Genomic DNA, 12,079 nt, shown 5'->3' on the forward strand with positions numbered 1-12,079 from the left:
GACAATTAAAGGAGCCCCAGTTCTCCCGTCTGTACCGGAGCTTAGGTCTTTCCTTGGGTTCGTGAATTATTACAGAAAATTCATACATAACCTGGCCTCCATCTTGGCAACCTTACCCCTGCTATTGAAAAAGGGCCAGCCTTGGAAATGGTCACGTAGCCAAGAAGTAGCCTTTAGGGATGTGAAAAAGCAGCAATTGTCATCTAAGCTGTTGGTCCACGACAATCCAAAGTGAGAGGGTGCTGACATGTGATGCCTCCCCGTTTGGTATCAGGGTAGTGTTGGCTCACTGGTGGCCCAACAGAGAGGAAACCTGATAGCATATGCTTCCCAGACTTTGGCTGATACAGAACTTTGCCCAGATAGGGAAGGAAGGTTTGGCAGTCATCTTTGGTGTGAGGAAGTTCCACCAATACCTTTATGGAAAGGAATTTGTCATAGTGACAGATTACAAACCCTTGCTAGGGCGACTGAAGGAAGACATGGCGGTGCTGCCCGTAACCTCTGGGAGAATTCGGCGGTGGGCCCTTATCCTCAGCACGTAAAAGTACAAACTGGAACACCGTCCAGGAAGCCAAGTGGCTAATGCAGATGCCTTGAGCTGCCTCCCACGGGCAGGTATTCCACTGGTGGTACCTTCCCCAGAAGAGTTCATTTTGGTGATAAACTCAGAGACCATTGGCAATATCTAACTGCAGACACAAAGATCCTGTCCTAGTGTAACTAAAACAGCTGATGGTAATGGGGGAAACAGAAGGGCCAGGATTGGATGCCGACATAGCTGCATTGGTGTGGCAGTGCCCAGAGTGCCAACAAGGACAAAAGTTACCATCAGTGGCCCCCCCCCACATGTGTGGGAATGGCTGGGTAAACCCTGAACTCAGCTGCATGTTGACAAAGCTGATCCTTTCGTGGGCTCAATGTTCCTGGTCATTGCGGACACCCGTTCAAAGTGGTTGGATGTGCAGAAAGTCCATTCAGCAAACTCAGGGATGACGATTGAGAAGCTGCGGGCATCGTTCATGATACACAGTCTCTCAGAGGTATTGGTCACGGACAATGGGACGTCATCTACCAGCAGAGAATTTGAATATTTCCTAAAGTCAAATATCATTCAGTACATAAGGACAATTCCATACCATCCATTGTCCAATGGTCTCAAAGAAAGAGCAGTCCAAACATTGCAGATAGGCTTAAAGAAACAGCCCACAGTGTCCCTCGATGCCAAACTGTCTCGGTTCCTGTTCAAATAAACGACCACCCTACACACAACAACAGGGACAGCTCCAGCAGAGTTGCTGATGAGGAGAAGACTCGGATATTCGCAGACATGATGGGGAGGTGAAGGGTGAAACGGCAGTGGGAATGCCGATGCCAGTCGCATGCCTCCTCTAAGCCTGAGGGACAATTTCATTCAGGTGTCGAAGTGTGATGCCAGAATCATGGAATTGACCCTGTATGGGTACGAGGTGAGGTTGATGCAAGGTCAAGTCCTGTGACTTACAAACTTGGATAGGTGATACAGTCCTGAACAAACACTTGGATCACCTGAAAGCTGTTACCTCACACATTGGGCAGGAGCAAAACATACCCAGCCCCTCAGAACAGCCAGAAGGCTTGTCAGAAACTGCAGGTTCTTCTCCTCCATCTAGTGACAAGGATACTTAAGCGTCTGAGATGGATGTAGCCTCAATATTGTTATCACCGGAAGAAGAAGAGGAAACTCTCCCGAGAAGCTCCGGTTGCAAGACTATGGTCTGGTAACACCACCCACCTCAGAGTTCGAGTCACAGGAACTGGACGTGGGGCAAAAATGTCTTAAGAAAAACTGTAAGAGACATCCCTGGACATGAGGGAGTGGAGGGATGTGAGGGGAAAGATGTAGTGATTGGAACTGGCTGGATCTTGTTAACTATGAGGTCCTTGATTGGGATTGTTAACCTGGGCTATTCAGGCAAACCCTGGCTGACCAATATAAACAGGAGATTGCCCGGGTGTCCCTGGAGAAGGAGCATGCGGTATCCACCAACACCCTCGAGATTTTCAGGGAGACGTGGGCGCCGCAGGGAGTGGAATGCATTATTTCCCCCTCCAACTCTATTTTGATTTAATCCCTGCCCTCCCCATCACTGTTTGATCACACAGCATTGCCTTTTGTGTAGGACACTGCTTGTCACTGGCCACCCGGGTGTTTCCTTTCTTCCTGGTGGTGGAAATTGAATAAAGATTCGTACACCTTGTGTCTCTCACTGTGTCTCACACCTACACACACACACCATGGGTGCTGGGGAAAAAAAATAAGCACTACCGCAGTTAGGTGGTAGTGTGGGGGGTTAAAGAAAATATAAACGGGAGATTGCCCGGGTGTCCCTGGAGAAGGAGCACACAGTACCCACCAACACCCTCGAGATTTTCAGGGAAAGGTGAGCATTGCAGGGAGTGGAGTGCATTATTTCCCCTTCCAATTCTATTTTGATTTGATCCCTGCCCTCCCCTTCACTGTTTGATCACACAGCATTGCCCTTTGATGTGAAGGGTACTGCTTGCCACTGGCCACTCGGGTGTTTGCTTTCTTCCTGGTGGTGGAAATTGAATAAAGATTTATATACCTGTATTCTTTCACTGTGTCTCACACCTGCACACACACACAGCGTGGGTGATGGGGAAAATATAAGCACTACCATAGTTAGGCGGTAGTGTGGGGGTAAAGAAAAAAAAAAATTAACCAGGAGATTTAGAATCTTCTCAGTTCAGGGGACTGACTCTGAGCTGGCTGGCCACACAGCCAGTGTACTGTACACAAAGGTGACTTGGTGACGGGATACCAGCTTTTGTGCAGTTATTTCAGATTCAATAAGGTATCACATGTAAGGCTACTTAATAAGCTAAGAGTTCATGGTGTTGGAGTAGCATATTAGCAAGAATAGAGGGTTGACCAACTGATAGAAGACAGTTATGTTAAGGGGGGGCATTTTCAAGATGGCAACCTGTAACTAGTGACATGCCACAGGGATCAGTGCTTGGGTCTCAATTATTTACAATATATATTAATGACTTGGATGAGGAAAGTGAATGTACTATCTCTAAGTTTGTAGACGACACAAAAGTAGGAAGGCAAGTAGAGAGGATGACACGAAGAGCCTACAGAGTGATATAGACAGATTAGGTGAGTTGGTAGAAACTTGGCAGATGGACTATAATGTGGGGAAAGGCAAGATGATGTACTTTGATAGAAAGAATAGAGGAGCTAAATATTACTTAAATGGAGGAAAGCTGGAGCACAGAGGAATTTGGGAGTCCTTGTGCATATATCACAAAAAGCGAGCAAACAAGTTCAAAAGATGATATGGAAAGCAAATGGAATGTTGGCCTTTATTTCAAAGGCATGGAGTATTAAGATAGGGAGACTTTGCTAGAATTCTGTGTACAGTATTTGGTCCTCTTCATTCTTGGGAAAGGTATGCGGGAACTGGGCACAGTCCAGAGAAAGTTCACGAGGTTGATTCTGGGTATGCAGGGGTTTTCTTATCAGAGAGGTTGGCCTGCATTCATTGGAATTTAGAAGAAAGTGAGGTGTCGTTGTTAAAACAGACAAGATGCTTTAGGGGAGATATAGAAAGCTTGTTTACTCTTGTTGGAGAGTCTAGGACCAGGGAGCATAGTCTTGGGGAAAACACAGAAAAGTGAAATTGAGGGTTATCAGATCAGCTTTGATCTTATTGAATGGTGGAGTAGACTTGATCAGCTGAACGGTCTAGTTCTGCTCCTTCATCTTTGTGCCCAGTTCAGGTTTTTTGGGAATCCAGCATATTATAATTTGGCAAGGGTTTTGCTAGCTGGTCAGTATGGACTCCCGTGCAAGGAGGGCCATCAGCAACATTAAACAGTTGCAGGATAACCTGAAACAGCATGGAAAAAAAGTGGAGGGACACAAAATGAGATCTGAATCTTCAAAAATAATCCTTCTAATCTTTCAATATTTACATTGCTTGAATGTGTTTTTCAATTGCAGGGATGTTAAAGCCGGTAATATTCTGCTTGGTGATGATGGGTCTATACAAATTGCAGGTAAGTTTATAAAAGCAGTAGTAAAGCCCACATTCTCCACAATGCTTTAGCGCCAACTTTAGCTCTGTAGTTACTTCGATTTCACTCAAATCCTTCTAGTTGCGTATTCGCGGCTCGCTAACTACGGGCGCTGCCCGGCGTTTAAGTTTGGGGCGGCATTGTGGCTCAGTGGTTAGCACTGCTGCCTCACAGCGCCAGGGACCTGGATTCAATTCCAGCCTTGGGCGACTGTCTGTGTGGAGTTTGCACATTCTCCCCGTGTCTGCGTGGGTTTCCTCCGGGTGCTCTGGTTTCCTCCCACAGTCCAAAGATGTGCAGGTCAGGTGGCTTGGTCATGCTAAATTGCCTGTAGAGTTAGGTGCATTAGTTAAGGGGAATGGGCCTGGGTGGGTTATTCTTCGGAGGGTCGGTGTGGACTAGTTGGGCTGAAGGGCCTGTTTCCACACTGTAGGGAATCTAATCTAATCTCATCTTTGTACAGTAATTTCAAAATAATTCCCTGAATGTGCTTTTCCTGTTAGTTATTTTATATCAACTAATAGAGGATTATCAGAAGGATAACAAAATGGATCATGTTTAAAACATGACTTCTTGTAACAAAGCATCTCTAGTCACGACCTGTAGGCAAAGTGTCTGTGACGCAGAACCAAAAGGTCATGATGGATTCACAGTCTGCTCTTATGCTGTTGATATTGATTGGTTTGCTGATTATACTCACAAATCATAGAATCCTCATCATTTAATCTCATTGATAAATTGAAAATTAAAATATTCGGTGCATCTACTTTGAAAACAATTATATGGCCTTAGCTTTGTGCAATATATCTCCCACTTTTACTTCCATTGCAGTCAATGAGTTGTAATCCAAACAAATCATACTAAGTCAAAGTTACCCCCAGTCATAAAGTGGGTTACAAATCAGTCAAACTGTAAGGTATGGATAAGAGAGGCCTTTCAAAACCTTCCAACTTGTAAAAACCATTTCCAGTTAGTATCATCATGTGCTCTGAATGAGACAACAAACCAAAAATAGGTCTTTAAGCAGTGCTCCCCTCATTATTCTTGGAGGGTTGAAGGATCAGAGGAGGTCACACTGATAAGAATTGGAAGGGGTGAATCTATGGAGGTATTACGAGTGGTAAGAGTTACTGATGTAAATCATTTCTCTCACAACAATGTACCACTTGACTTCTTCCTTGTTAGATTTTGGAGTCAGTGCCTTTCTAGCTGCTGGTGGAGATATGACCAGAAATAAAGTGCGTAAAACCTTTGTTGGAACTCCATGTTGGATGGCCCCAGAAGTGATGGAACAGGTAACTAGGTTTCAAGTAAAATCTTTGTTAAAGTAATTGCATAGTTTTACATTATTTCTCCTGTTAGAAAATCTAAGCTCCAATTTGAACGAAACCTGTTAAGTGTCTTTAAGATTTACAGATGTCCTGACCCTGTTGCCTGGCAAGGAAAATAAGACAGTGTGTAAATGGGTGACCCATCCAAATCTGTCTAGTTTCCATGAGGTGTGTTAGGTTAAAATTGGGATTCATGTTTCCTGAAATTGGTGGGTATTGGTGCACTATCATTCACTACTTCTAAGGTAGGAAAGGCAGAACCCCTCATATCATTTTTAAGAACTATTAAGATATGCACTTGCGAAGCCAAGGTATACAAAGCTATGGACTAAGGGATTAGAAAATTAGGCACTTGTTCTTCTCTGACTCGGTGGGCTGAAAGGCCTTTTTCTGTGCTGTTGATCTCTAACTCTATCCGTTCAATACTATTGGAATCAACATCTTGTATCTTGACAGCTCTAAAAATCTGAAATTGAACTAATTTGGGATTGTTATCAGTGACATTACTCCCAAGAAGTGGATCTAATATACTAGTACAGTAGGTGGCACACTTCTGCAATTAATGTGCAGTATGTTATTGGGATACATTAAAAGGGAGCTTTTTTCTGGAGGTGATGTTATCCACAATGTGAGAGTCCTCATTGATCTTGTTAAGGTGGATAGTAGACGGTCCATGTGGAAAAGGTGTGATTCACCTTCATTGACATTACTTGCCTTGGTAAGCACAAATCAACAGCCAGATTGTATTATAGAAATAACTTGTGTTTATGAAGCACCTTACATGACCTCAAGATGTCTCAAAATACCTTGCAGTCAGTTAAATATTTTTATTTTGAAGTGTAGTCGGCTGTCTAACATAGGAAGTGTGGCAGCCAATTTGGGCACAGAAGCTTTGCAATAAATGATCAAATAACTTGTTGTCAGTGATGTTTGAAGGACAAATATTCAAGAATGCCAGGAGACTTGCAGTTTTGAAAAATGAATCCTATTGGATTCACAAACTTTCGTTCTATTTCTCCCTCGACCTGCTGAAGTTTTTTCAGCACTTCCTGTTTTTACACCGGAAGAACTGCCTGTTCTTCGAATTGTACTGTAGGATCTTTTGCATAAACTTCAGAGAGCCACCATGGTCTTTGATTAATACCTTAGCAAAAAATACAGCTCTTCGGTCTGTGAAGCTCTGATACCGTACTGTGTTAAAGTTTCTGGACTGGGGCTTGAATCCACGGCTTTGTAGGAACATTGCGACTGATCTGATTGTGGCCTGGCTCCATATTGCCATCTACCCCTGATAACCTCTCACCCATTTATGAGTCAGGAATCCATCTGCTTCCATCTTAAAGATATTCAATGACTCCTCCACTTTCTAGAGAAGAGAGTTTCAAACGCTCGTGACACTAGAGAAAATAATTCCTCTCATCCTAATCTTAAACTCTTTATTTTTATCTGTGTCTCTCACAAAAGGAAACATCTTTCAGCATCCATCCTGTCAAGTCCATTCAGTATCTTGCATTTCAACCTCTGACATATGCAGAGCAGGAGCACCTTTCGTCCTTTAAGCCTGTTAACAGAGTCATAGAGCTGTACAGCACGGAAACAGACTCTTCGGTTCAACTCACCTGTGCTGACCAGATATCCCAATCTAATCTAGTCCCATTTGCCAGCATTTAGCCCATATCCCTCTAAACCCTTCCTATTCATATACTCATCCAGATGCCTTTTAAATGTTGAATTGTACCAGCCTCTACCATTTCCTCTGACAGCTCATTCCATACATGTACCACTTTCTGCGTGAAAAGGTTGCCCCTTAGGTCCCTTTCAAATCTTTCTCCTCTCATTCCTAAACCTGTGCCCTCTAGGTTTGGACTCCGCTACCATGCGGAAAAGATCTTGGCTATTTACCCAACCATGCCCCTCTTATAAACTTCTATACGATCACCCATCAGTCTCTGATGCTCCAGGGAAAACAGCCCCAGCCTATTCATCCTCTCCCTATAGCTCAAACCCTCCAACCCTGGCAACATCCTTGTAAATCTTTTCTGAACCCTTTCAAGTTTCACAACACCCTTCCTATAGCAGGGAGACCAGAACTGAACACAGTATTCCAATAGTGGCCTAACCAATGTACTGTACAGCCAAAACATGACCTCCCAATGCTTATGCTCAATGCACTGACCAATATAGGCAAGCATACTAAATGCCGTCTTCACTATCCTGTCTATCTGCGACTCTACTATTGTTGAACAAGATCATGGCTGATCTGGTTCTGATCTCAACCCACTTTTCCGTCAGTCCCCTTCTAACTGGATACAATGCATACTTTTGGGATATCTGGTCAGCACGGGTGAGTTGAACCGAAGTTACTTTTTGGACTAATAATTGGGAGAGCAAGTTGAAATCCCACCATGGCAGTTTGAAATTGCAGTATTTGAAATATAATATGGAATTAAGAGAAAATACTGGTATCTGTAAAAATGACCGTGACACTGTTGAATTGCCATAACAACCCAACTAGTCTACTAATGTTCTTTAGGGACGGAAATGTGCCCTGTGACTGATGCCCGACTCACTGCATCTCCTGCACCAGTCAGGAACAGGAATTTGGTGCCACAGGTATCATCACTGTGTGCCTGGAACTGGAAGTCAAAATTCACTGTGTCTGTCGGCACATGTGTAATGGAGCTGATGTCATCACTGTGTGTCCATTGTCTGTTGAACCCACTTGCTTACTCCTTTGCTGCCATCTCACTGCTTTGTTTGCTGTTGTTCCTTGTTAGTTTTGGTATGTGAATGGCACAAGGTAGATCCCGATTTCTGCAATTAAACTTTGTATCCTCTCCTTTGTGAGCTGGCAAATTTAAAATCCTGCCTCATTGAGAATTTGTAACATAAACTTCCAGCAAGCTGCATTTATATTATTGAATTAAAATAAATTGCACTTCTTGTCAAATATTTCATTGAACAGACTTTTTTTGGACTCCGGGGAGCTGATGATGTGCTGCACAATAAATCTGTTTGTACTTAAACCTTATAATTGCATTAAATTATCAACACGTTTTAAAGAGTAGAGAATATATGTGGATTAGTTGGCTCAACATCTTTAGCAATGTCTTTAGTCTTTTGGGAGTCAACATTTTTGGTGTTCTACACTTTGCTATTAGAAAGTGGTGGAATGCAGTGACACTGTAACTGCATGTGAGCTGAGTGCGCCCCCTGCAGCTGCAGCTGCATTGGCTGCAAACATAGCCTCATAATAACATGGTGAGCTCTTCATTGCCCTCTAGGGATGAGTAATAAATTCTGATCTGGTCACTGACATCCACAATTTAAGAATAAAAAATGTCAGGCAAGACTCATCTTGGTAGTATTATGTAGTGAATATGATGTGCATGCATAATGTTTCTGTTCAAAAGTAATACATCAAGCTTAGACATATGCTCAGACTTTACCATCATAGCTGTTTATTTAGCTGATCATATAACTGATATTCCTGCAGCTCCTAGCCCATTAATGAAAGACTCACATCTGTCACAAAGCAAATGATGAGAAGATGGGATGGATCAATTACAGGATGTATGATAAATATACCCATAGTATGGGAAAGATTGTTATAAAACTGGGAATGGGTCCATCATAAAGCATGGAATGGATGCATCATAAAGTATGGAATGGATGCATCATAAAGTATGGAAAGGCTATCTAATTCATCTAAAGATGGCTGCAGGGAAGTCATCAATGTTGAATGTAGTAAAATGCAAAAGTATTCCGTTATATTTTACTCTTGTAAAAACATCTTTAATCTCCAAAGAACAAGTGCCAAAACCTGAAATGGTGTAAATAGTGGTTGTTTCTTCAAGTAAAGCATTGGAGGGGACACAAGATGGGACACATATGTATGTTTCAGTGTGAAACAAGATCCTTTTTGTTCAAATTAATCCGTAATTGTTTGCGAAAAGATTATTCACAAATGGGTTTATTTTATTACTTCTGATGAAATGTCATTGACCTTATCCATTAACTCTCCTTCTCTCCTCAGATGCTACCTGAGCTGCTGAGTGTTTCCATCAATTTTGGTTTCTGTTTCAGATTTCCAGTATCTTTAGTATTTTGCTTCAATTGATCTCTGCAGATAATCTTGCTGTAAATCAGAAACCACTTGATACCAGCAGATGTTATTACAGCAGTAGAGCACATAAATTTTGCACACATCTTGCTTTCCTCATGCTTGTGGCAGTTGCAGACTGATTTCTCATTTTCCTTTTAATTACAGGTGCGAGGTTATGACTTCAAAGCAGATATCTGGAGTTTTGGAATAACAGCGATTGAATTGGCAACCGGAACAGCACCATATCACAAGTACCCACCGATGAAGGTGAGAGCAAACCTTTAAACAGCTTTTTTTCAAAACGCTGGATACCTTGGATAGAAGTATTCAGATATCTGGGACTAAATTGTATACAGAATCTGGGATCTTGCATGTTCTGAGTACAACCACAACCAGAATTATTAGAAATTTCAGTAAAATGGTTGCCTGCAGTGAATATGCCTCATCTTAAAGGTTAAGTGACTATGGCAGACCAGAACATTTGTACATGAATGTATATTTATACAAAAAATAAATTGCTTGCATTATTGTGTACATTTTGAGTTGCCCAAGTTACCCAGTATACACACAGCTGCTCTCATGCATTTACAGTTCATTACTCTCAGTCTTTGCATAATTCATTGCGTACATAATTTTTAAATTGTGCTGGTTTCTTAATGGGATGCGTGCATTTTTTTGTTGGCTGTTCATCTGGGTGATGTTCATCTGAGTGTCATTCCCATGTTAGTTGTTGTTCCATATCTATTGTTATGGACCTCTGGGTCCGACGGTTAAACTGTAGATTGTGCAGGTAATGAATTAATATCTTCCTGATCATCTGTCTGCAGTTGAGGAAAAACTTCTCAACATTTGGCTATGTGCCTGACGTTGCAACAATTTATTTGGTCATTCACTTCCATCAATTCCACAATTGAGGTGACCAACTGCTCTACACAGGTCCCAAGTTGTCATTTGGCTTGGCTTTTGTTGAGATTGTTGATATTTGCACTTCTACTATCTCTCCAATTCTCAATCTGGCAATAGTTTAAGAGTCTTGTCAAAATAAACTCTGGCTCTCTGCCATTTCACCTTGATTTTGTCACTTACACCTGTTAAAACTTCTGAAACAAGAAGTAGTTTGCTGTTGCGAGTGTAGCTTGCTTTTGGTGTGACATTATTCTTTGTTCAAGGTTTGTGTAAAGATTTGTAGCTCAGATGCTGGTTGCAGTTGTTTTGGGTATATTCGCCAAGCTGGGAAGTTGGTTTGCAGATCCTGAGTTATACAAATAACAACCCAAAAACACACAAAAGAGAAGCTGCGTTAGGATCCTGTTCAAAAGGACTACAACATATTGCAGCACTCCAGAGCTTGAAGAAGAACACCTCTACAAAGTCTTTGCCAAGAATAGATATCCCTGCAACTTCATCCACAGGTACCTGGCAGACAGACAATGTGTTGCTGGAAAAGCGCAGCAGGTCAGGCAGCATTCAAGGAGCAGGAAAATCGATGTTTCGGGCATGAGCCCTTCTTCAGGAATGAGGAAAGTGTGTCCAGCAGGCTAAGATAAAAGGTAGGGAGGAGGGACTTGGGGGAGGGGTGTTGGAAATGTGATAGGTGGAAGGAGGTCAAGGTGAGGGTGATAAGGCCGGAGTGGGGGTGGGGGCGGAGAGGTCAGGAAGAAGATTGCAGGTTAGGAAGGCAGTGCTGAGTTTGAGGGATTTGACTGAGACAAGGTGGGGGGGAGGGGAAATGAGGAAACTGGAGAAATCTGAGTTCATCCCTTGTGGTTGGAGGGTTCCGAGGCGGAAGATGAGGCGCTCTTCCTCCAACTGTCGTGATGCTATGGTCTGGCGATGGAGGAGTCCAAGGACCTGCATGTCCTTGGTGGAGTGGGAGGGGGAGTTGAAGTGTTGAGCCACGGGGTGGTTGGGTTGGTTGGTCCAGGTGTCCCAGAGGTGTTCTCTGAAACGTTCCGCAAGTAGGCGGCCTGTCTCCCCAATATAGAGGAGGCCACATCAGGTGCAGCGGGTGCAATAAATGATGTGTGTGGAGGTGCAGGTGAATTTGTGGCGGATATGGAAGGATCCCTTGGGGCCTTGGAGGGAAGTAAGGGGGGAGGTGTGGGCGCAACCTTTGCATTTCTTGCGGTTGCAGGGGAAGGTGCCGGGAGTGGAGGTTGGATTGTTGGGGAGTGTGGACCTGACGAGGGAGTCACGGAGGGAGTGGTCTTTTCGGAACGCTGATAGGGGAGGGGAGGGAAATATATCCTTGGTGGTGGCGTCCGTTTGGAGGTGGCGGAAATGATGACGGATGATACGATGTATATGGAGGTTGGTGGAGTGATAGGTGAGGACCAGTGGGGTTCTGTCCTGGTGGCGATTGGAGGGGCAGGACTCAAGGGCGGAGGAGCGGGAAGTGGAGGAGATGGGGTGGAGGGCATCGTCGATCACGTCTGGGGGGAAATTGCAGTCTTTGAAGAAGGAGGCCATCTGGGTTGTACGGTATTGGAACTGGTCCTCCTGGGAGCAGATGCGCCGGAGATGAAGGAATTGGGAATTTGGGATGGTATTTTTACAG

General features: G+C 43.5%; 1 protein-coding gene across 5 annotated transcripts in view; it reads left to right on the forward strand.

Annotated features, from left to right (window-relative positions):
- LOC140471277 (STE20/SPS1-related proline-alanine-rich protein kinase-like) overlaps positions 1–12,079 on the forward strand; it is a 222,316-nt gene that overhangs the window by 81,169 nt on the left and 129,068 nt on the right. For all 5 annotated transcript variants that reach the window (XM_072567257.1, XM_072567255.1, XM_072567253.1 and 2 more), the window contains 3 exons: positions 4,013–4,068; positions 5,272–5,381; positions 9,688–9,789. In XM_072567257.1, coding sequence (XP_072423358.1) covers positions 4,013–4,068; positions 5,272–5,381; positions 9,688–9,789 — 268 coding nt within the window. The remainder of the gene's footprint in view (positions 1–4,012; positions 4,069–5,271; positions 5,382–9,687; positions 9,790–12,079) is intronic.

This window comes from Chiloscyllium punctatum, chromosome X (assembly GCF_047496795.1).
Source record: "Chiloscyllium punctatum isolate Juve2018m chromosome X, sChiPun1.3, whole genome shotgun sequence".
NCBI classification, from domain to species: Eukaryota; Metazoa; Chordata; class Chondrichthyes; order Orectolobiformes; family Hemiscylliidae; genus Chiloscyllium; species Chiloscyllium punctatum.